This window comes from Rhinopithecus roxellana, chromosome 3, assembly GCF_007565055.1.
Source record: "Rhinopithecus roxellana isolate Shanxi Qingling chromosome 3, ASM756505v1, whole genome shotgun sequence".
Lineage (NCBI taxonomy): Eukaryota > Metazoa > Chordata > Mammalia > Primates > Cercopithecidae > Rhinopithecus > Rhinopithecus roxellana.
Genome location: NC_044551.1, coordinates 99,393,487 through 99,418,169, shown reverse-complemented (window position 1 = coordinate 99,418,169; position 24,683 = coordinate 99,393,487). Strand labels below are relative to the sequence as shown.

General features: G+C 40.2%; 1 protein-coding gene across 6 annotated transcripts in view; it reads left to right on the top strand.

Moving 5' to 3' along the window:
* Positions 1-23,092, top strand: part of GRAMD2B (GRAM domain containing 2B) — a 67,296-nt gene extending 44,204 nt beyond the window's left edge. For 2 of the 6 annotated variants that reach the window (XM_030927413.1, XM_030927411.1), the window contains 11 exons: positions 1,832-1,898; positions 2,840-2,943; positions 8,045-8,140; positions 10,824-10,895; positions 10,995-11,075; positions 12,250-12,361; positions 13,247-13,372; positions 14,529-14,616; positions 15,694-15,798; positions 17,619-17,712; positions 21,671-22,900. In XM_030927413.1, the coding sequence (XP_030783273.1) occupies positions 1,832-1,898; positions 2,840-2,943; positions 8,045-8,140; positions 10,824-10,895; positions 10,995-11,075; positions 12,250-12,361; positions 13,247-13,372; positions 14,529-14,616; positions 15,694-15,798; positions 17,619-17,712; positions 21,671-21,712 (987 nt within the window). In that variant the 3' untranslated portion in view covers positions 21,713-22,900. Of the gene's footprint in view, positions 1-1,831; positions 1,899-2,839; positions 2,944-8,044; positions 8,141-10,823; positions 10,896-10,994; positions 11,076-12,249; positions 12,362-13,246; positions 13,373-14,528; positions 14,617-15,693; positions 15,799-17,618; positions 17,713-21,670 lie in introns of all 6 variants that reach the window. The other 4 variants (XM_010382443.2, XM_030927412.1, XM_010382442.2 and 1 more) reach the window with 4 other exon arrangements.
* The last annotated feature ends 1,591 nt before the right edge of the window (positions 23,093-24,683 follow it).

The following is a 24,683-nucleotide window of genomic DNA, read 5'->3' as shown; positions in this document are numbered from 1 at the left end:
AAATTTAAATATGAAATGTATTAAAATATTAATATAAAATCCACTTTTGAATTTCCATGGTAGTCCTGGTAATAAATACCCTTTATAAAGGTGTTTTTTTTCCTCTCCAGGATCCAATCAAGAGTCACATACTGCATGTATTTGCTATGTCTTTTCTTTTCTTTTTTTTTTTTCGAGACAGAGTCTTGCTCTGTTGCCCAGGCTGGAGTGCAGTGCCATGATCTCGGCTCACTGCAACCTCCACCTCCCGGATTCAAGTGATTCTCATGACTCAACCATCTGAGTAGCTGAGATTATAGATGTGCACCACCACACCCAGCTAATTTTTGTATTTTTAGTACAGACAGGGTGTTGCCGTGTTAGGCAGGGTTCCTGGCCTCGGGCGATCCACCCACCTCTGCATCCTGAAGTGCTGGGATTAGGAGCATGAGCCACCACACTCAGCCTGCTATGTCCCTTTTAATTGAAATCAGCCCCACTACCTCTTTTGCCAATTTTTACATTGACATTTTTGAAGACTTTATGGCCTAGCATATTTTAAATCAAGCATGCAACCATTGCTCACTGTAGCCATTGAAAACAAAAGCTCAGTGAAGCCATAGAACACCCAGCTTTAATCAAAGTATCTTTCTACAAGGTGTTTATCTATAAAATAGCTGACTTGCAGGGGCCATCTATCGTCTTTATGACCTGGTCTGTAGTTCTTTATGGTAAAAAAAAAAAAAAAAGGCCAGTTTTGCCATTGAGACCACTCTTGATTTGGATAATAAGCCATCCAGGGCCTCCTACCCATTCTCCTTATAAGAATTTTTCTTCAGAAGTATCGTATGAGGCAGACTGATGTTGTGGAGAGAGGATCCAGTTATACCCCGTAGCTCACTGCAGGCTTGAACTCCTGGGCTCAAGAGATCCTCCTGCCTCGGCCTCCCAAGTAGCTAAGACTACAGGCACATGCCACCACATCCAGCTGACAGTTCTACTGCTTAATAGCTGTATGATGCAGATGAAAGTGTTTTACAATCTGTAAATTGCTGGCTATCCATTGTTATTGTCACAGTTGTGAAAACAGATCCCTTGAAAATGAAGTGATTTGCAGCTTTCATAGTCTTGGGCTTTCTGCTACCCTGGAGAGTGAAGTCTTTGTATGAAATCCTACTTGTCTTGACAGTAGCCTACTGCATCCTGCTCCTGTCACTGGCTAAGGAAATGCCTTCACAATAATACAGTAGGAAGAGTGGCCATATGTCGCCTTAGACTATAGGTCCTTTCTGTGTATTATCCCATTTAAGCCTTATGGCATACCTTGAGGCAGGTACTGTTTTTGCCCTGTGGTACAGAAAAGGAAACCAAGGCCCAGGGAGATTAAGGGACTAAGCCGTGGTCACACACCAAGAGCTAGAGCCACTACAGCCAAGACTTCAACTCAGGTTTACCTGACTACAAAGCTTTGAACCACTGTACGCTTCTGAGAGTACTTACTGGTACGTTTAGTACCTGGGATCCAGTACCCTCTCTAATGAGATTCCTTAGAATTTCATCCCCTTTCTGATTAGGGACATCCTTGTCCATCCCTGTTACCTCAGCAGTAGGCTGACCAGCAGCTGCATCATTATATCCAACCAGCAAAGCATTAAACTTGTTAGAAAATGAAACTTGTGTGCCCTGACTTTCACTGTGTTTTACTGAAGGCTTGTGTCAGAGACTGTAAGATCAGTGAGAAGGAATTCCTAAAGATACTATTAAGGGAGGGAAAATTTGTTGTTGAAATTGAATTTGTGATGTTTCACAAGAAAGTGAGAGTGGTGATGCTTGTATTTTGTTCTCATTGTAGTACAAGGCCAATATGCACTTTCACAAGTTGTTTCTTAGTGTCCCAACGGAGGAACCACTGAAGCAAAGTAAGTTCTGACCTGTTTGACTTTCTAAGCTATATATTTGAAAAGTTGATCATTAGTTTTGGGGAAGAAAGAGGGCAGAGTCTATGGACTGAGTCACCAAGGGGATCAGGTTTCTGAAAGTCATAACATAACAATAACACCAGCTTCAATCAGCTTTCACCAGGCAGCGTGAAAAGATCACAAAGGACAAAAAGAAACAGTTCTCCATGGGGTATGGAGTCACCCAAGATGGTTCCATGATACCCTTCCCTTCTTTATTTATTGCTGAAATACACATGCTTACATTGCTTTAAGATTTGGGATAACAAGCCTGGGGCAAGAGAGGCCACTAGGAGAAGACTAAAAGAAAACTCACTTCCTTAGACATGGACAGACATGTGCTGATGCCACTATGAAGGGTGTGATGGTCACCTAAATATCTTGCCCAGCATGCTAGTTAAGCATGCCTACTGGGCTCTGCAGTGGTTCATCAAGGGGCCCAAAGTTCCATTCTAGCCTCTCTTGATGTGCAAAAGTTGAGGCAATATGCTGGGTTCCTGCCATGACCTTCAGACAGAAGGTGTGGGTTATATGCTCTTCCCCTAGTGAGGCCATCTATTTCGAAAACAGTCATTAGTGAAAATACTGGGGAAAAGGGGAACAGGTGTACTAATATCAGCACATGATAGAGGAGACTTGTAAAACCCCATTCTTGGTCTCTCAGGTACAATGGTAGATTTGCCTTTTCATTCTGATATTTATACTGAAGTTGATAAGACTTTGAATTTAAAAACAAATTGGTCGCCACAGCTTGCTTTCCATAAAGATGACAGAAGAAGAGGCAATAAAACTTTTGAGTATGAATGTATTCTCTGCCCATCCTTGAGTCACCAAAATATATACACGGTTTTTATTTTAAATGGAAATTCTAAATGATGCTGCACCTGTGTGTGTTCTCCCAGGCTTTACCTGTGCTCTACAGAAAGAAATACTATACCAAGGAAAGCTCTTTGTATCAGAAAACTGGATTTGTTTTCATTCCAAGGTCTTTGGAAAAGACACAAAGGTTGGTATAATTAAAAAAAAAAAAAAACACGCTAACCCTATACTTTATTGTATATGGTAAATATTAATCGTCTTAAATTTAGCTATATTTATAGATATTTGTATTATGGTTATTCTTTTATGCCAAGTTTCCTTTGTTGTGATTCCAAATACTGCAGGTTCTAAATGCCTCCAGATGACACTAACTTCTCTTTTTCCCTAAACATTATTTTCTCACTCATTTCTTCATATACATATACCTCATATATACACATGTACCTCACCCATAGCCATACCCTAAATCCTTTTTACTCAGATGTCACCAGCGAACTCTCAAAGTTGTTTATATGGAGGGTGTACCATGATTTTCAAAGACATACATTTAAACCAAAATCATGTCTTTTAAGAAACATCCATTTTTATACCATATTTATACCAGTTATCAGTGATGTCTACGACAGCAGGCCAATAAATAAACTACTTATTAGCACTCCCTTTGTACCCTCACCAGCACAAAATGAGCAGGAAGTGGAGCAGTTAAGGCCTAGCCTGGGAAAGTCAGACACCCTCGATCCCAAGTGTACTCTGATATGACATCTTTTCATCATTATTAAACACAGATTTGGGGGAGTAGAAACACATGACATCCTGAGACATTAAGGAGAACAGCCTAAAGGAATTGGCACTGCCCTCTAAACTGGGGAGCGTGGGACTGTGGCCTATCAAGGAAAAGATAATTCTATCCCACTGACTTTTTTTTACCTTTGAGCTACGATGTCACATCACAGTTCATTCAGGCCTCCAGAATAACACCAGAGAAACATTTCTTGGGTTTGCATGACCTCAGTGAGTTTTCAGTCATTCTGATTCATGAGTATGAAGAAGCAACTCTCATAGTCATGAAGTAGCTGATTAAAACTTCTTTTTGTTTTGAGTGGTAGATGTACCTTATCTAAATATTCTCTCTAAAACCACTGGCAATTGCATAAAGACCACTTAACAAATCTAATAGGAATATTTTCTTTTGTTGGTGTTGGAGCTGAAGACTAGCATACTATTCTTTAGGTAAAACATATTCTTTTTATATTGATTTTTTATCATATAGAGCTATGTTTAGATAAGCATTATTTGATTGACAGTATTATCTGAATCAGTATAATACAAAGCAACATGAAGCAGTATTTCACCTATTTCTACATTTCTGGATTAAAGGTCTTGTTCATGGAATGGGGAAGGGGATTGGGTAGTACTGATCAATGTGATATAGTTCTCAGGAATTCATATAGAGCCAACATCTCTGAGCAGAGCAGCAGGGACTGAAGACACTAATGAACAAAGTATTAGTCTTTGTTAAGCGGCTGGGGGATCCACAAAGGCAGTCAGTGCACTTTCAAGCTGATATGATTCTAGCAATGGTTTTAAAGTTCTACTTCTACCTAAGAACTGATAAAAAGAAGTTAGAAGAAGTGACCCTGGTTTTTTGAAGACATGGATATACTAAGATTGCTTTTACAGTGTGTAACCTACAGAGGCAGGAGACTGAAAATTAGCAGGGCATGGGAATAAGAACCATGATAGTGACTTGTATGTTCCATCCCTTCTAAGGATGGTGTCAAAGGAGATTTGGGCTTCAGAGATGTTGCAGAATTTCCTCACTGCCAATGGACCTCAGTCCAGCATGATCCAGTATGAGCTGAAGGCACCCAAACAATTGCTCTACCGTGGGAACTTTCTAATCAAGTTCCCCTTCTAAAGCAGTTTACCCTGGAAAAATGTTACCATTATGCTGGAAAAATATTATCATTTACCCTGGAAAAATATTAATAAAGTGTAGCCTTAATTTAATCAGGACCTTTTTAGTCAGCCTGTTGGTATTTTCAGATGCTAGTAAAATTAGCATGCATATATCACATTCTGTCTAGGCTCAGACTGAAAAGTGATTTAAGCTTTATTTTACAAAGGTTATCTGGTTGTAATTTTATACTCATGAAGCAATTGATTGAAAACTTTCTTAAGGGTGTTCCATGCCTTAGATTATGAAAAATCTAAATTTATAGCCCTTTGTCACTGCATGTTTGTATTGCTGCTGCTCAGAAACAAAATTAGACTCATTTTTTTAAAATCATGATCTAAGTAGATCTCAAATTCTTTTTTTCCAAATTTATCCCAACTTGTAAGTTCTGAATTGCCTCCTGCCTTTGAAAAATATTGTGAGTGGAGTTCTTTGGCAAATAGTTTTTAGAAAATGTCTCAATTGGATTACTCCTTGTTCTTCCATAGTCTTCCTGCCTAGATCATTGAGGGCAATAAATAAGCCCATCTCATAAACCCAGATGTGAATGCAAATATTCAAAATTAAAAGCTCATTTTGCAGTCAGGCACAGTGGCTCACACCTGTGATCCCAGCACTTTGGGAGGCCGATGCGGGTGGATCACCTGAGGTTGGGAGTTTGAGACCAGCCTGACCAACATGGAGAAATCCCGTCTCTACTAAAAATACAAAATTAGCTGGGTGTGGCTGGGCATGGTGGTTCACACCCATAATCCCAGCACTTTGGGAGGCCGAGGCGGGCAGATCACTTGGGGTCAGTAGTTAGAGACCAGCCTGACCAACATAGAGAAACCCCGTCTCTACTAAAAATACAAAATTAGGCCGGGCGCGGTGGCTCAAGCCTGTAATCCCAGCACTTTGGGAGGCCGAGACGGGCGGATCACGAGGTCAGGAGATCGAGACCATCCTGGCTAACTCGGTGAAACCCCGTCTCTACTAAAAAATACAAAAAACTAGCCAGGCGAGGTGGCGGGCGCCTGTAGTCCCAGCTACTTGGGAGGCTGAGGCAGGAGAATGGTATAAACCCGGGAGGCGGAGCTTGCAGTGAGCCGAGAACTGGCCACTGCACTCCAGCCTGGGCGACAGAGCGAGACTCCGTCTCAAAATAAATAAATAAATAAATAAATAAATAAATAAATAAATAAAAATAAACTTCTGCGTTTGGCATAGTTCTGCCATGCAGTAGTATTATAAAAAAAAAAAAAAAAAAATTAGCCAGGCATGGTGGCACATGCCTGTTATCCCAGCTACTCGGGAGGCTGAGGCAGGAGAATCCCTTGAATCCAGGAGGTGGAAGTTGCGGTGAGCCGCGATCGCACCACTACGCTCCAGCCTGGCCAACAAGAACGAAACTCCATCTCAAAAAAAAAAAAAAAAAAATTAGCCGGGCGTGGTGGCGCACGTCTGTAATCCCAACTTCTCAGGAGGCTGAGGCAAGAGAATCACTTGAACCTGGGAGAAGGAGGTTGCCGTGAGCTGAGATCGCGCCACTGCACTCCAGCCTGGGCAACAAGAGCAAAACTCCGTCTTAAAAAAAAAAAAAAAAAAAAAAAAAAAAAAAAAAAAAAAAAGCTCATTGTGCCTGCTTCCTTCAAGCTGGCAGTACGTACATAAAGCACATCTCTTCTCCACTTTTTGAGAATATGTGAGGCATTTTCAAGAAGTAGATGTTCAAATGAGTATGAGTTCCTAGGGAAGGAGGGAGTCGGATCATTTTACCATGGCTGTCTGCAACTCTATTTTCAGGGATTGAAGTGATGGCGATCCATTTTCCTTTGAGATCAAATTTGGTTGGAGAGGTATAACATAAATTATCATGAACTTCTGTTCTTTGTGCCATTTGATACATTTTACAGCACATTGTATTGAAAAGAACCCACATTTTGAATCAGACTGGCTTGAGTTCCATCTTTGTAACTTCTTATGTATGATATGCACCTCTCTAAATAAATTTCTTTATTTCTTATAATATTGACTATGTAGGATCATCATAATTAAATTCTACCTGGTAAACAGGTATCAATAATCGTAGCTTCTATAGTTACTGTTGTTGTTATTCTTTGTTGAACCAGAAAAGTATTTAGGGTTCTTTTATTTCACTCATCCTGATTTCATAAACAAGTGAGGAGGTAAATGAAATTTGTATTCATCCCTGGGCATTTTGCATATATTATCTTACTTAATCCACAGAAAATCCTGAGAAGTAGATGAGACTATCTCCAGTTTATAAATCAAGAAACTGAGGCCTAGAACAGATGGCTTACAAGGGGGAGTAGGTCATGTAGATACAGGTTGAGTATCCCCTATCCAAAATGCTTGGGACCAGAAGTGTTTTGGATTTCAGATTTTGCAATATCTGCAAATATATAACTGACTGAGCATTCCTAATCCAAAAATCCAAAATCTGAAATGCTCCAGTGAGCATTTCCTTTGACCATCAATCCATCAATATCAGCATTCAAAAACTTTTGGATTTTGGAATAGTTTGGATTTCTGATTTTCAGATTAAGGATGCTCAACCTGTAGTAACAGAACTAAGCCAAGTTGGGAGGCCGAGGCGGGCGGATCACAAGGTCAGGAGTTCCAGACCATCCTGCCTAACACGGTGAAATCCCATCTCTACTAAAAATACAAAAAAATTAGCCAGAGCGTGGTGGCGGGCACCTGTAGTCCCAGCTACTCGAGAGGCTGAGGCAGAAGAATGGCATGAACCTGGGAGGCGGAGCTTGCCGGTAGCTGAGATGGCACCACTGAACTCTAGCCTGGGCGACAAAGCTAGACTCTGTCTCAAAAAAAAAAAAAAAAAAAAAAGAACTGAGCCAAGAATTCGGATCCCAGGTTTTCTCTCGAGTGATGGTCCTATTATACCAGTGCTTTTTAACATTTTCCCCGCAACATGCACCTAAAGACAGAGGAGAGTGGGGCATGTGGAAGTTAGCCCAAAGTGGGTGACCACAAGCTTGAAATTTCTTTAGAGCCTTGGGCTTATCTTTAAAATGAATATACATTTTGCATTCTATTTCCATGTCTGAAGATAAAGGTTTCCCACCAAGATCTTCAGTCCAATTGATGATTCAGATCTATCCTCCGGCTCAGTAAACACCATTTTGAGGAGCTCAGTGACATATTCCTGCCACTCTGTAAGACTGACTTTTCTTCATGGAGGCTGGGGAGCTTGCTGCTGGTTTTGATTTCTGTTTACTTTTTTTCTTTTTTTTTTCCTTTAATGTGAAGATTCGAAGTGCTATTCTGTCAAGTCTGAACTGGCATTAACTTGCTGATTCTGTTTCAGATCTCTATTCCAGCTTTCTCAGTAACCCTAATAAAGAAAACCAAAACTGCTCTTCTAGTGCCAAACGCCCTGATCATAGCGACGGTCACAGACAGGGTGAGTATGCAGCAGAGTGAGGGCACCTTCGCTTTGTCCTCCTGCTCTGGGCTTTGCTGCCTGAGGGGCCTCTTGCCAAGGACCAAGACTCCAAACCATAAATATCTCCTTTGGTGAATCAGGAAAATTCTATAAGACTAATTTTAAAAATTATAGCCTGTAGACATTCATGTAGTGCTGTTTCCCTTCACAAGGTGATTTATTCTCATAAAAGTGTTGCCAATTTTGAATTTCCTGCTGACTTAATTATACTTGCCTGACCAAGGTCAAAAAAATAAAATTATTTCTCAACTTCAGCTAGGTCAGGCTAACATCTGCTAGATCAGGCTAAACTGGTATATTCCGTTCCTTTAATAGTCTTAAAGAAGAAAAAAATTTAAAAAAAAAAAAAAAAAAAAAAGGGAGGCCAGGCCTTTAATCCCAGCACTTTGGGAGGCTGAGGGCTGAGGTGGGAGAATTGCTTAAGCCCAGGAGTTGGGGACCAGCCTAGGCAACATGGTGAAACCCCGTCTCTACAAAAAATATAAAAATTAGCCAGGTGTGGTGATGTGTGCCTGTGATCCTAGCTACTTGGGAGGCTGAGGTAGGAGGATCACTTGAACCCAGGAGGTAAAGGCTGCAGTGAGCCATGATTGTGCCACTGCACTCCAGCCTGGGCAACAGAGCAAGACCCTGTCTCCAAGAAAAAGAAAAAGGAGACGACCAGGCATGGTGGCTCACACCTGTAATCTCAGCACTTTGGGAGGCCCAAACGGGTGGATCGCTTGAGTCCAGGAGTTCAAGACCAGCCTGGGCAACATGGCAAAACCCTCTGCCTTCAAAAAATACAAAAATTAGCTGGGTGTGGTGGCACACACCTGTGATCTCAGCTACTGGGGAGGCTGAGGTGGGCGGATTGTTTGAGCCTAGGAGACAAAGGTTGCAGTGAGCTGAGATCGAGCACCACTGCACTCCAGCCTGGGTGACAGAGCGAGCCTGTCTCAAAACAGTAATAAATATATATAAAGAAGAAGAAGAACAAAACACCACCTCACTGACAGGGTGAGGCAAGCAGGTTGATAGTGAGGAGTTCCTGGTGTGGGGGTGGCCAGCCTCCCCATAACCTCAGTCAATACCTCCCTAGAGCCATTCCAGATAAATAAAACTTGCACCTGCTCTGCAACTGCAGGTGCGGGATCAGTTTTTAGACCTGCTTTACTAACAGGTTGCCTCAGCTACCTTCTATATAGAAATTCCAGAGCTGAATTGACTATTGTGCTACCCCAGACATGTGCAATCAGAAGAATTTACATTAAAGTGGTGTTTATTTCAGCTTGGCAAGAAAGAGGGAGTGGAGTGGTTACTCTTCACGTGAAATTTTTTTAATCTGTTACCTATTATTTCTATGAAAGCATAAAATCTACATTCTACAGATTTCATTTCTCCTTTTTCCTTTCTTCTTTTTTCTTTTTTTAATAGAGATGGGGTCTTGCTATGTTGCCAAGGGCTGGTCTCAAATTCCTGGGCTCAAGTGATCCCCCGCCTCAGCCTCCCAGAGTGCTGGGATTACAGGCATGAACCAACGTGACTGGCTATACATTTCCTTTCTAACCATACTAGAAAACTTGTAGAGAGAAGAAGAAAGAAGGAAAGATAAAAGAGACCGTTCTGATAAGCTAGGAGATATGTTAATATCTATTTGGGGATCTTTTAAAAATACTAATAGCCAACAGTCATCAGTATTTCCTCCTTGTCAGGCCATACACTAATGCTTTTCTTGCATGTTCTCGCTACCACCCTGTAATGGATAACTGTTATTAAGCAAACTGAAAGTTAGAGGGGTTAAGCAGTTTTCCCAATGTCACCCACTTAGTGTCAGAGCCAGAATTTGCAACTGGATCTGCCTGATGCCAGAACCCACAATATTAATTACTTTGGAATGTAGTACTTGCTTGGAAATAATTCAAGTTCCCTCATTGGTAAATGAGAAGGATAATCACAAACTCACGGAAAGGAGGTCTGAAAACATTCTATGGCATAAATAGATGGAGAAAAAAAGTGGATTTTTATATTTTCGGAACATACTGTTTATGGTAAAATCATTTTTCCTCATGTCATTTGCCTTCACGATTCGTCTAGCTTTGATTTGACTTCTTTCCCTGCTCACTTAGAAGCCTCCACTAGAAAATCTCCATATTTGTACAAGGAAGAATCTGGAAGTGGCATGAAAGAGAGCTAGCCTATTAGAGCCACTGGGAAGTTTTCAGTGGAAATCTAGGTCAGAGCAGAGAAGGCGGACCCTCGGGAATTGTTAAATACCCTTAACAACAAAAACAGAGGGAGAGAGATTTTAAAGGGGATCCAGTGAATGTCACTAGCCTTTTCTTAATGTCCAGGCCTTTTCTTCTCTGGGCTTGTTTGAGGCACCAATGACAGGCTTCTGGCGCCTTCATTTTGCCCTACGTGTATTTATTACTCTTACATTGGGTTTGAAAATTTTGTTGTTTTTATGGGAGAATGTTTGCTTTATTCCAGAAATGGAATAAAAATGGAGTGTTTGGCTGAGAGGAATGAGAATATAGATCAAAGAGAGGCCCATGTTGTTTGAAAGTGAAAAAGCTGTATACGGATACTTTTCTGAACTCTCAACTCTCACTTCTCATCAGGTAATATCTATTCATAATTATCCTGTTTTGTTTTTCAGTACATATTTGTCTCCTTACTCTCCAGAGATTCAACTTACAAACTACTAAAATCTGTGTGTGGACACTTAGAAGTGAGTATGATGTCCCTGAGCCTCAATTACTATCTCTCTTCTGTATTTCTTATGGTTTCATAGTTAATCTGGTTTTTCGCTTTGTTCCAATAATTTCAGAATACAAGTATTGGTAACAGTCCCAATCCATCTTCTGCTGAAAACAGTTTCCGAGCAGACCGCCCGTCATCTCTGCCTCTGGTAAGTTGCCTATATAACTATCTAAATGCAAAAGAAAGGGAATATGTCCCACAGTTACACTTGTGCTTACACCATGACCAGGGTGTGGGAAGAGCTTAGGACCAAAATATTTGAGGTACAGTTGAAGAAACAGGGCATATCTGCTCCACCCAGCTATGTTATATCATCAGGCAAGCTCTGTAACTGCTTTGACTCAGTTTCTTCATCCATTAAAATGCCAGCTTCGTGATGTGGCTGTGAAGATTAAATGCAGTCATGTATGTAAGGAGCTTTGCATACTGCCTGATACAAGATAGGCATTCAAGAAATCATTAAATTGAAGAAATTTTCAATTTTCCTTCTCCTATAAATCCTTGTATGAAATTGAAGTGAGTGCTGAGATGAACAAAAGACAGCTAGTTCATGGTGAAAGGTTGGTAATTTGTTTACAAGATGAGTCTCTTCTTCATTTGGCAGCTGACTAAATTGTTAAAAGCTCAGCCTAATTGTACCTTTGCCAGGACATTTTAATGACACCATTTGTCTCTTCCGTTCTTAAGCACTTTGGGGAACCAATAGAATACAAAGTAGAATGTCTGTGCTTTTTCCCTTACTCCTCCATCATCTTTCTAAAATGTAAATGTACTATCACTAACCCTGTTTTGATTTAGTTGAGGGAATAAAAAAAGCTTAAACTTTGCTTTCAGGGCCGAATTTGCTAAAGCCATTTTTCCTTTTCTGTTTCCAATACTTATTTAAAATAAAAAAAAAAACTATAATTTTGTAGTATCTTTCTCTCTGTCTACATATTTGAACTTGGATTTAAAGCTTTCTATTTTTTTCTCTTATATATGTATATAGTAATCAGGTTTTCTCATTACAAAGTGCTAATGAAACCTCTTCAGCTTCACACTGGAAGCCTCTCAATTATTAGCATTCTGGGTATTTTTCCAGACATTTGTTGTTTTAAACAAGTTGGCCACTGTTTGTTGACAGAATTTTAACTGCCTGAAAAATCTGTTTCAGCAACCAGATACTCGGCGCTCTGTTGGGAAAATCCCAGTCATATGGGGTAATCCTTCCTTCTATTCTATGTTTTATAGGTCAGGCCTAGGTGAAAGGGCTGGGAGTTACAAAGGCCTGCCTGTTTACTAAGGGAAAATCAGCCTGTCTTCATTTCACTGTTTCCTTTCAGGATTTCAATGATGAATTCTCAGATCTGGATGGAGTGGTTCAACAAAGAAGGCAAGACATGGAAGGATACAGCAGTTCTGGTTCTCAAACTCCTGAATCTGAGAACTCTCGAGGTTTGGGAAATTGCTGTATTTTGACTAAAATTTAATTCCCCGCAAAACATCCTCACCCAACCCCCTTAAAAAAAAAAAAAAAAAAAAAAGAAAGAAAGAAAGAAAAGAAAGAAGAAAAAGCCACATTGTCTTCCTAGCTAAAAATCAGGAATGGAATCTGGAGAAAGGATACCTTGAGAGTTCGAGGGAAAAGAATTGCCTATGTGGTAAAAATTCGTTTCCTTTTATGCACATTTAACAGAGGTCTCTTAAATAGACCTAATATTGGGGTAGTTGAGAGAGAGAAACATAATATTTTCTTCCCTCTTTTTTTTTGTTTGTTTGTTTGTTTGAGACGGAGTCTCTCTCTCTGTTGCCCAGGCCTAAGTGCAATGGCGCGATCTTGGCTCCTGCAACCTCTACCTCCCGGGTTCAACCGATTCTCCTGTCTCAGCCTCCCAAGTAGCTGGGATTACAGATGTGTGCCACCAAGCCCGGCTAATTTTTGTATGTTTATAGTAGAGACGGGGTTTCACCATGTTGGTCAGGCTGATCTCGAACTCCTGACCTCGTGGTCCACCCACCTTGGCCTCCCAAAGTGCTGGGATTACAAGCGTGAGCAACCATGCCTGGCCTATTTTCTTCCCTCTTATTTCAATAGTATTTTCAATAGTATTTTCAAATTATCTATGTGAGTTAGTTGGAAAATGAAAGACTATCCTTATATCACTTTATTACTTATTTGCTTAAGCATTCAGTTTCAGCCCCCAGCCACCGCAATTAACTTGTGAGATGATCCATTCATGTTCTTGACCATCATGCATGTTAAGGGATTGATTTACTTGATGATTAATCCTGTTTTAAATACATTGGAGAGAAAACTTACCCAGCTCCAATTTGGCTTAGTAGATTTCCATGTGACAGAATCCCAAACAGTTCTGAATGTCTCCAAGGGAGAAGCAAAGCCAACTCGGGCAGATGCCCATGTGAACAGAGTACCTGAAGGAAAAGCCAAGAGTCTCCCTGCACAGGGTAAGGAATGGAGGTCTTGTGAGGGGGTTTTTTAGAAGGGTTGGAGATGTCTGTTTGTAACTTTTTTTTTTTTTTTTTAGACAGCGTCTTGCTCTGTCACCCAGGCTGCTGTAGTGCAATGACACGATCTCGGCTCACTGCAACCTCTGACTCTTGGGTTCAAGTGATTCTCATGCCTCAGCCTCCTGAGCCGGCTAATGCTTGGCTAATTTTTGTATTTTTAGTAGAGACAGGGTTTCACCATGTTGGTCAGGGTAGTCTCGAACTCCTGACCTTGTGATCCACCTGCCTCGGCTTCCCAAAATGCTGGGATTACAGGCGTGAGCCACCACGCCCGGCCTATTTGTAACTTTTAAAGGGTCCCCATGTTTCGCCTTATGACTGCTCTTCATGTTCCCTTTCCTCCCTTTGTATTATAGGTCTTTGCATATTAATTCACTTATTCATTTAGCAAACAGTACCCAGTTCCATGATTACAGTGGGGGATACAAAAGTGAATAGCCTTCATGGAGGTCACTTCATGATTCTGAATACATGAGATTATGTTTCAAAAATTTCTGTTACTGTAACCCCAGCACTTTGAGGCTGAGGTGGGAGGATTGCTTGGGTCCAAGGAGTTCAAGACCAGCCTGGGCAACATAGTGAGACCCTATCTCTACAAAAAATTTAAAAATCAGTTGGGTGTGGTACATGTTTGTAGTTCTAGCTACTTGGGAGGCTGAGGCAGGAGGATTGCTTGAGGCCAGGAGGTCAAGGCTGCAATGAGCTGTGATCACGCCACTGTCACCTGGGCAACAGAGTGAGACTGTCTCAAAAAAACAAAAAATTTTCCAGTAAAACTCAAATTTCTTACTTATTATTCTAATAACTAGCTATACTGGTAAGAGAGCAAGGATATTGTTATATTGTTCACCATTGATTCCAGCACAATGCTTGACACAAAGAAGGCTGTGGATAGGTGTGTAAATCAATGAATTGTGTTGGAAGGAATTGTAACTACTGGTTAAAATGACAACTGGGAGGCTTCAGTGGATATTTTCTCTGATTTCTTTTACCTGGGAATAATTACCTCTCTCAAGTACCCTATAGGGATATTGCTGGATAAAAGAAGTGTGTTATGGTTTTAAACAGTTGTTTTTTGTTTTCCACCCAACAGGTCTGTCAGAAACTGTTGGAATCTTACATAAAGCCAAGTCTCAGAAATGTCCAATGCTTCACCATATTCTTATATTCTATGCAATTGTGTAAGTACATGAATTTACTGTGACTAAGAAAATGATTCCATTCACTAAAGGAGTAATCTCTTCACATTGCCGAGACCTACTGTCAATCTCAATTGTCTGAAATGTGACCCAGATCTTTACTTTGATAATTTCTGTCTCCTACTTCAGCTTTTTTTCCTTAGGCTTAGGTCACATTTTCGTGGTTGTGCCAAACCCTGCAGAGGACTAAGTTCTGAGTGGGTACCATTAGTTGGGAAATTGCTCTGTAAATTATAAAACATATTTACCCTTGTTATTGTTTTTATTTTTTTGACATATAATCATTGTACATATTTATGGAGTACATAGTGATGTTTTGATACATATAATGTATACTCATCAGATCTGGGTAATTAGCATATCCATCACCCTTATCATCTCTTTGTGTTGAGAACATTCAATATCCTCTTTTAGCTATTTGAAACTCTATCATTGTTAACTTTAGTCATTCTACAGTGGTATTCAACACTAGAACCTATTCCTTCTATCTAGCTGTAATTTTGTTTTGCCATCTGTCCCATGTCCCCTGAACAGGGGCCAACACAACTTGAAAATGTTATCCTCATCCCCTTTACCAAAAATGTAGACATCGACTTTTTTAACTTCCAGTGTGTAACCGATTGTTCTTCTGAAAATAGCCTGACCCAGTTCTAGGCTGTTCCTCCCAACCAAGGAAAATATGCCCAGTCTAGTTTCCAGATAAAGGAGGGAGTCACCAGAGAACACGACTGGGGACTGTCTGCCCAGGCTCTTCTAGCAGAGGACGGTAGTACCGCAGGGAGGAGGAACGCTGGCTTGGTACTCCAACTTGGGTCTGGCTCTGACCAATGCTATTAGAAGGGCCATTATTTGCAAACTGAGGGACTTGGGCTAGAGGATTTTAAGTCTCTTCTAGCTGTAAGTTTTATAACAAGCATCAGCCTGTTTAGAAAGGATGTTTTTAAAATCTCTTTACCAAGTTATTTTGGAAAATGCCTTGCCTCAAGTGTACCACATTGGCACTGAGTTGTTGATCCTGGCCATTAACCTAATGAAAGTTTCTCTTTCATCCCTTTCCAGTGTCTGTGCACTAATCATCTCCACCTTCTATATGAGATATAGAATTAATACTCTGGAGGAGCAGCTGGGGTTACTAACCTCCATTGTGGACACCCATAATACTGAGTAAGCTAATTGCCTCTAGTGCTGTCATCTGCTTGCCTTTCTGCTTAATGTAATAATTGACCAGAATTTAGCATCCTTCTTAGTAAACATTAATTGGAGATACATTCTGTATGAGATATTTTGTTAAGTGTACATGTGGAAAATAAAAAGGTAGGAGGGTCTAGAAATGGATGACCTAACCCTGTACTATTTTGGAGTTGTTGTAATGTTGCTAGTAAGAAGGCAAGAAACAAGCCTCATTTTATATTATCTTGCTCTAATATGCTAAGATGCAGTTGTGACCTTGCCCCATTTATTAAACTATGCAAGTTTACCTTAGTAAAATGGCAGTAAATCAGGACACTCAGAGAAAGAAGCAATTCAAGAAACTCAGCACATTTTATCATGTATAACTTTTTATATTAACTCACTTATTTACAAAACTCTTGACCACTGTCAAGATCAATGTGACTAGTAATTAGTTGAATGTGTCTGTGAAGATTTTCCATCAGTCTTTTTTTTAACATGACTGGCCTAATTAAACCTTTTCAGACATAGAGCTCTTTTCTTTAAACCTATTTACATGAAGATTTTGACATGTTGCCTAAAAAGTGAAATAATTTATGCTATGTTAGAAAGTGTACATTTAGCCCAAGTTTTTGAAGTAGAGATATTTCCTGGCAGAGTATCCACCACATGCTAAAGACTCTATTAGAATGAATATATACACATACAAATACAAATGATTTTTCCTCATTACATTTTCACCACAACTTTAGAATAGAGCTGTTATTCCCATTTTACAGATGAAGAAACTGAGACTCAGAGTAATAATTAGTTTAATGTCTTACAGTTTGCAGAATCAGCTGCAGGTGTATATAACTACAAAAACCATGGGCTCCTCAGTCTACCAGTGGCTCTCAAACTTTAATTTGCTTCAGAATTATCTAGAATCGTTTAAACAGATTTCAGGGCTCATCTCCAGAGTGCCTGATACAGTAGGTCTGGCATGAGGCCTGAGAATTTGCATTTCCAGCAAGTTCCCAGGTGGTGCTGATGGCAATGGTCTGAGCTCTATACTTTGAGAAATACTGTGTTATACCATTCTAGGACCTTTCTTTACTCTGTAGGCATTACCTTTAGGTGGCTTCCATGTATGCAGGTATACAAGTTATTTTTGAAGCATAAATATACACTTGAACTAATAAAATACAAAAGCCTAATAAACAGTTTGGTATGGATTCATACTCTGCCCTTACTTTCTCCCATCTTGTTCAAAAAGTTAATATACATAAAGACAAGAAGTGACTCCAGAGCAGGCACAGTGGCTCATGCCTGATTATAAGACAAGGACAATTATAGCTGTATGATAAATCTCAAAGAAGGAACTACAAACGTCTCACATTTCAAGGGACATTTGATTAACTAGATAAAGACATTCCTAAACTTTTAAAGTTCTAGTATAGATAGCTGAAAAGTGCAATAATTCCTGTAAGTTTATGCTCTGGTGGAGACAGAGAGGATATTAGGGGTTAATAAAAGAGTTCTAAGAAACCACGTGCTTGAAAATAATTGCCTGATTTTTGTTTGGAAGCCAAAACACACCATATCCACTTAAAAATAGCTTAAGAGATTTCCAGCTGAGCCTTTAAGAATTAGTTCCCTAAACATCTAGCCTGGAGTTGCGGATTACTGCAGGGCTTTGTCTAATATTAACAAATGAAATGTTCACTCTCTTCCATTATAAACCAATTTTCTGTTCAAATCAATTTTAAATGTGTTCATTCCACTTCTTTCCTTGTCATCCCTGCCCAAAATAATTTTTCTCTTTTTTCTTACAGACAGGCAGCACCATCTGGCCTGGGATCACAAGTACAATTCAATGTGGAGGTTCTCTGTCAAGAGCTTACAGCTAACATAGTGAAATTAGAAAAGGTGACCTATTTCTTTCCTGTGTATGGGGGCAGTCACAGTAGTGCCTATTGATTGCCCTAGGTCAGGTCAGGGATTACACACTCAGACGCCGTTAGTGTGCCGCAATAAACCTACATGATCAATTCTGACTGGGGGCTTTTCATAGTAAACGGGAAACAATATTTTTTATTTCCACAAAGAAACAGGTTTTAATCTCATTTTCCCTGAAATACGTGGTCTTACGGGTCTTTTGTTTTTCCTCCTTGATTAGACATATTACTTAATAGCACAGGGCCCAATGGTAAGTGACCTCTGACATCAGAGCTCAGTGTAGGGACATAGTAGGGAGTGAACTGGAGACCAACCACTGGCTTGGCCCAGAAAGTACAGCCCCAACTCCACCCAGGCTGACCGTTCCCATACATAAAATATTGCATGTAAGCCCTATTAGAACCATGGAAGATAGGCTAAGAATCAGAGTATCAAATTAGCTTGCTGAAGGTAACACACCTAGAAAGGCAGCAGACGTGAGTCTGCTGAGAGAACATTAAAAGAAAAATATGTAAATAAAGTCAGCAGATCTGGAACCTGAACCAGGCCTGTCTGACTGCAAAGTTGTGCTTAAAAGCTCTCTGCTTTACTGTTCCTCAGAATTCAGCTTTAGGCTTTGTTGATAAGGCCACAGATGTACCTTTATCTCAAAGTGTCTACAGTCCAAACAACGCTAAGGCAAATCTGTCCTTAGCTTGTGGCATTCTTAGAAGGCAGCAGGAGAGTGAGCTGGAAAAGAAGATAGGCGTGCCAGAAATATCCCAGAAATAAACCTGATTTACATGTCTTATTTTCTTCTCCTTTATCTGATAACTACTTTGTTTTTACTCTAATCCTTCAGGAAAGGCTTAGAGAGAAGAATCCAGTGTTCCGTTAGAACTGCTATCACAAATGCCCAGTATTTGGTAGCTTTACATCATAGTACAGTTATGCTTACTTGGGAAGATGTATTTCTTCATATTAAATACAAATTAGTAAAATTTCACATTAAATACAAATGAGTAAAATTATCTTTGTTTTTCTACACTCAATGTTAGTATTTAACAGCTAAAGTATTAAAAGCAAAGGAGTTTCCAAACTTACATTCTAAACCAAGTCAGGCCAGATAATTCATATTAAATCATTGTATTTATGGGCAAATGTGGAAAGTTCTTACATCGAGAATCAACCTAGAGAAGGTATGGGTTAGCTTTTTTTCCTTTCTAAACCATTAGTTTCTGAGAATTGAAGATAAATGATTTTTTTTTTTTTTAATGAAATGCTTACAAATGTTTGGCTTTCATGCAACCCAGAGAGTATTAATTTTCAATTTTGTTCACTCGGACATACCAATGATACTCTTTGGATTAGAAACACATGGGATCCTGCTGCCTTCTTTTGTGTTTCTTCCCACTCTCCCGCCAGGACACCACATTCTGTCATCAGGGAACTGAAAACAGAAGGGCTTGTTCACAGCAGGCCAGCAGCCTCGGGTCTTGTGCAGGGTTCAGACAGCCTAGCAGGGAGGCCGGGGAGGTTTACAGGAGCGCCAGTGGAGACCACCTTTGTCTCAAAGCAGAAACTGATTCAGTAAAAAGTGGATTTGGGGTCAAAATACATGTGTCGATGTTCTAAAAAGTTAGAAGTTGCACACATTGCTCAAAAGAACCTAAGTATTCAAAAAGAGGTACCAGGCCATACCCACGCTCTTTTTGATTCATCTGTACCTTTCCTCAGAGGCAGCTGGACACTAGTGCAGCACAGCCTGCCGGTGAAATAGCAGCTCCACACCATGGAGGTCTTATACTCCATACCAGCAATTCCTTCTTCTCGCCTTCGGGGGCCGGTGATGTCTAAGCCTCGTGATATTTCTCTGCTTATAACTTCCCCTATTTCTGTTCATGGCATCACTGCTTTTCTAGTCATCCTCATTGGCAATCTAAGAATAATTTTTAACTCCCTCTTTTCACCTGCCACTGATGGACTAGTTGGCAAATCCAGTGAAGTCTGTCTTCAAATGTTTCCTCAAAGTTTCTCCCCACAGGTACCATCCTAGTCCATTCAGCCTTCCCACTACCAGTCAGATAGGGTGAAGCTGGATCTCATTGTGGTTTTTACTTGTGTTTTCGTAATTATTACTGAGGCTGAACATCTCATATATTTATTGGCCATTTGGGTTTTCCTATGTAAATTGCTTATTTTCCTCCTTTGTTTTACTTTTGGCTTTTGTGTGTGTGTCATCGTAGGTGTGTTTTGTGGATTTGGGATATCAGTTCTTTGTTTTATCCCTTTTTCTACCTCCCACTCCTGTTTTTCCATTTATCTTTGGTCCTGAGGGATACATGAGGAAGAAACAAAGCAGGAAAGTGGGGGAAGAAGGCAATGTCTTTTATGGGAACTGAAGTAAACACTTATTTTCTTAGTTCTGGAAGTGGAATTAATGGTGGAACAGTATAGTAGAAAGAGCATAAATATTGGAGTCAGGCCTTTGTTCTTATCCCTGCTCCACCGCTTACTACCCACATAACTCATCCTGCTACTTCGGCTCCCTGGCCCATGGTTTCATGTGTAAAGCCTGTCTTTGTGTGGTGTTGTGTGACTCAGGAGCAGGCATGCCTTTGCTGGCACTTACATATCAGATCTCCTTCCTCCTCACTCACCTGAGAACACCCATAGGACATCACAGACTGTTCCTCTAATAAACAATATGTTCTTTCTTTTGATCTGCAAGGTTTCTACTCCCATCACAGGGCTGGTTGTTGAGAATTCCTTGCTCTGAATTCCTTTTTTTTTTTTCCCTGCAAGACAGAGTCTTGCTCTGTCACCCAGCCTGGAGTGCAGTGCCACAATCTTGGCTCACTGCAACCTCCACCTCCCAGGTTCAAGCAATTCTCCTGCCTCAGCCTCCCGAGTAGCTGGGATTACAGGTGCCCGCCACCACACCCAGCTAATTTGTATATTTTTAGTAGAGACAGAGTTTCACCATGTTGGCCAGGCTGGTCTCGAACCCCTGACCTCGTGATCTACCCACCTCGGCCTCCCAAAGTGCTAGGATTACAGGCGTGAGCCACAGCACCCAGCCGCTCTGAATTCTTACAATTTCCTTTATTCAACATTTACTGAGAACATTTTTGATGTCCAACATTGGACCTGTCTTAAGATCCAAACATCTGATGTGGTTGGTGTCTGTCCCTGTGAAATCCACAACCTTCTTGGAAATGTTAAATAATAATAGCTAATTGGAGTAACAGGAGTGTTAAACATTATTACGTGGCATTTGTCTGATTAAAACCATCAAATGGGTTGTGTAAAGACCAATTTCCTATTGTCTTCTAATGCATTTGGGTCACACTGGTGTTGCCAGTTCCTTGTTCTTTTTCTTTTGTCTCATTTATCTCAGTCTCTACTGACATTTTCATCTTTCTGCCATTCTCTCTTTTTTTTAAAAAGCACTATATTCTCTCATTTTAAAGTAGATTGTAAGCTGGACATGGTAGCTCACACCTGTAATCTCAACACTTTGGGAGGCTGGGGCAGGAGGATCACTTGAACCCAGGAGTTCTAGATCAGCCTGAGAAACATGATGAAACTCCATCTATACAAAAAGTGCAAAAATTAGCCAGGCATGATGGTGCACACCTGAAGTCCCAGCTACTTGGGAGGCTGAGGTGGGAGGATCCGTTGAGCCCGGGAAGTCAGGGCTGTAGTGAACCATGATCACATCACTGCACTCAAGCCTGGGTGACAGAGCGAGACCATGTCCCAAAGAAAAAGTGGATTGCCAGAGTTCTAGTTTATGAAAAAGCATCTATTTGCCTCATCTAAATTTAACCCTTTTGTAGTTTATTGAAAGTGGAATAATCTAGAACGCTATATAGACTATAGCAAATATGCCCTTAATATATTCCATTCTATTTAATAATAGGAGCTCCTTTTCTTTTATTTCAAGATACAAAGTAACTTACAGAAGCTGCTTGAGAATGGTGACTGATCAACCAGATTGCTTGGACCATCAGAATACCTCATGTTTCCCCTTTGAAGAAGGTGCTTCCCGGGGCGTTTTGTTTGAGTGCGCCCTGCTGGTCAGAGGCGCAAACAGATGAGAATCCAGACATTGCATGTGGAGGTCTCCAGTTCAGGAAAGTGGGGAGGGACATAATTTTGGTTCTTGTGCAATAAAAGTTGACCTTGACTCTCTGAGGAAGATTTTGCTGCTGCTGCCTGAAGAAAACAGACCCATCTCTGGAGGTCTCAGGAAGGGCCCAGCGGACACACTCTTGGATAATTACCGTAACGGCATCAGCAAACACTCCACCCTGTACCTTGTTCGTCCTTCCCGCCCTCCTGCCTCTCCCTTACACCCTTCTTAACGACTTTCAAACTAAAGGATACATCGTGTACCGACGAGCTCAATGTGGTCCTTTCAAGAATTAGCCATAAGTCTCAGAAAGGCAATAAATGGCTCTCAGTGGACAGGTTTGCTTCAAACAAGTAACATCTACATTTTGTCTTTTTTTTTTTTTTTTTAGTCCTCCTGTTATGTTCTGGTTTAAATCACCTGTGTATCTTAATTTCTCAATTCCTTTTTGGCAAGAATATCAAGCAAGGTGGATTTAACATTCCATTTATGTTTTGTTTTGTTGCTGTAACTAATAGTTAATTGGACTGGTCAAGAATCTGTGAGGCATGTGACTGAAGTACTAAATTAAACTTATTTTGAAACCAAACCTAATTTTTAAGCCAAAAGGTATATAGTGATTTAATACAGGATGAAAAACAATGAATTTTTAAGACCGTAGGTGGACCATGATAGTAGTTTGGAAACAGGATGTCTGTATTCAGCATTCAATAATGCTAAAATCCATTTCAGCATGAAATTTGTATGTTTTTATCTTTTGCTGACTAAAATAAAATAACTGGTGGTATGCTATTTACCATATGGGTTGGCTGGTTTTTATTAATAATTGTTTAGGGTATCATAAGATCTGTAAGTATAAAGGATATTCTGTTTCTATCCACAATGCATTTGATAATCATTTCTATGAAATGTATTTTATTTAATCAGATAAGCTAATAAGTGAATTGGTTACATCGTTTGTGTCTGTTAGCCTAGTGGACAGCTGTGCCTGGTGCACCTCTGGCTTTTAATAAATACTCATTGGTTGAAACGCCCTGCTAACACTGTGTTTTGTCAGTTGGTAAATTCTTTTAACCAAGACTTACTATGCTTTTTAACTTGTTTTCCACCTGCCATCTACTGCTTCCAACTCACTTATACTTCCTTCCTCCCAAGTATTCATTTCAAAACTGATAAAGGAATTTAAGTTCTTGGGTTACAATGGTTTAAAGGAAAGAAAATGAACTTTGAAGTAAAAAAAAAAAGGAAAAAAAAGACAATGCTTGATTCCTCAGTCCACATTTCATGAGTTATGTGACCTTTAGCAAAATATTTGGCCATATCCCCCCATTTTATTGATGAGGTTGAAAGTACCAGTAAAAAGTATCAGTGTGAGGATTAAATGTGATAATGTCAGCCAGGTGCAGTGGCTCATGCCTATAATCCCAGCATTCTGGGAGGCCAAGGCAGGAGGATTGCTTGAGCTCAGGAGTTTGAGATCAGCCTGGACAATGTAGCAAGATCCCATTTCTACTAAAAATAAAAATAAATTAGCCAGGTGTGGTGATGCATGCCTATAGTCCCAGCTACTCAGGAGAATTGCTGAAGTCTGGGAGACTGAAGCTGCAGTGAGCCATGATCACACCATTGCACTCTAACCTGAGTGACAGAGCAAGACCTTGTCTCAGTCAATCAGTCAATGTGATGATGTCTCTAAAACACATAGCCATGTCAGGCAAGTAGTATGCTTTCATAACAGCTACAATAGTCATTATTTTAAAAAATATTTTTATGCAACGTTAGTCCCAGCTACCTGGGAGGCTGAGGCAGGAGAATCACTTGAACCCAGGAGGTGGAGGTTTCAGTGAGCCTAGATCGTGCCACTGCCACTCCAGCCTGGGTGACAAAGCGAGACTCTGTCTCAAAAAAAAAAAAAAAAAATCATGTCTGACATTACAGTTTTATTAAAGTTCAGTGTCAATGCTTTCTATTCAAAACCCATTAGTGATTCAAGAGTGGGTCAGCCGCCTCTGGAGAACAACTCTATAACCATATCAAGAACCGCAAAAAGGCTCAGATTTCGCTGAGTTTTAGTAATCTGCCATCTAGGAATTTATCCTAAAGCAACAATTAGAGGTATAGTAGAGTTTATATACAAGAATATTCTTTGAAACCTCTGACAGCAAACTATTAGAGAGTCTAAATATTCAGTAGAAGAACAGTTAAATGATGTATTTAAAATTGCATTGTCAAAGAACGACATACAAAATATCAAAAATTGCATTGAAAGACGTAAAACTATAGGGTATGATCCCAATTTTAGGAAGAAAACCCTAAATGTGTATGTATATATATACACACATACATACATACACAGAAACCCATACACCTTTTCTGTATCCTACAGATTTGGTATAATGAACAGTCATTACCTTTTTTTAATCAGATAAGTTAATTTAAAAGATTGGGTGACTCTCTGCAGGGAATCAGAGCTCACAGCTGCCACCCCCACAGCATGGCTGCCAGTTCTTTACCTGAAACTTTATTTCCCAGCAACCACTACAGTTGACTCATCCAAAGCAAAAGAGAGCTCTGCCATTCCTAGGTTTAGTTATTGTTTCTGCTTTGCAGATTCTATTGTTTGTTTTATTTCCCTTTACTAGCTTCCAAGTGACAATCTGGTGCAGCTAGATCCAAATGGTGAAATCCAGGTTAAGCCTGCATACTAATGAGCATACCAGGCAAGGGAAAGCAAGCATCTGGGATTTTTACGCCTCTACCAACTAGGTTATAAACGTAGGGAATTCTAACATAGGGGTTTCAGATGCTGAATGGCCAAATAGCA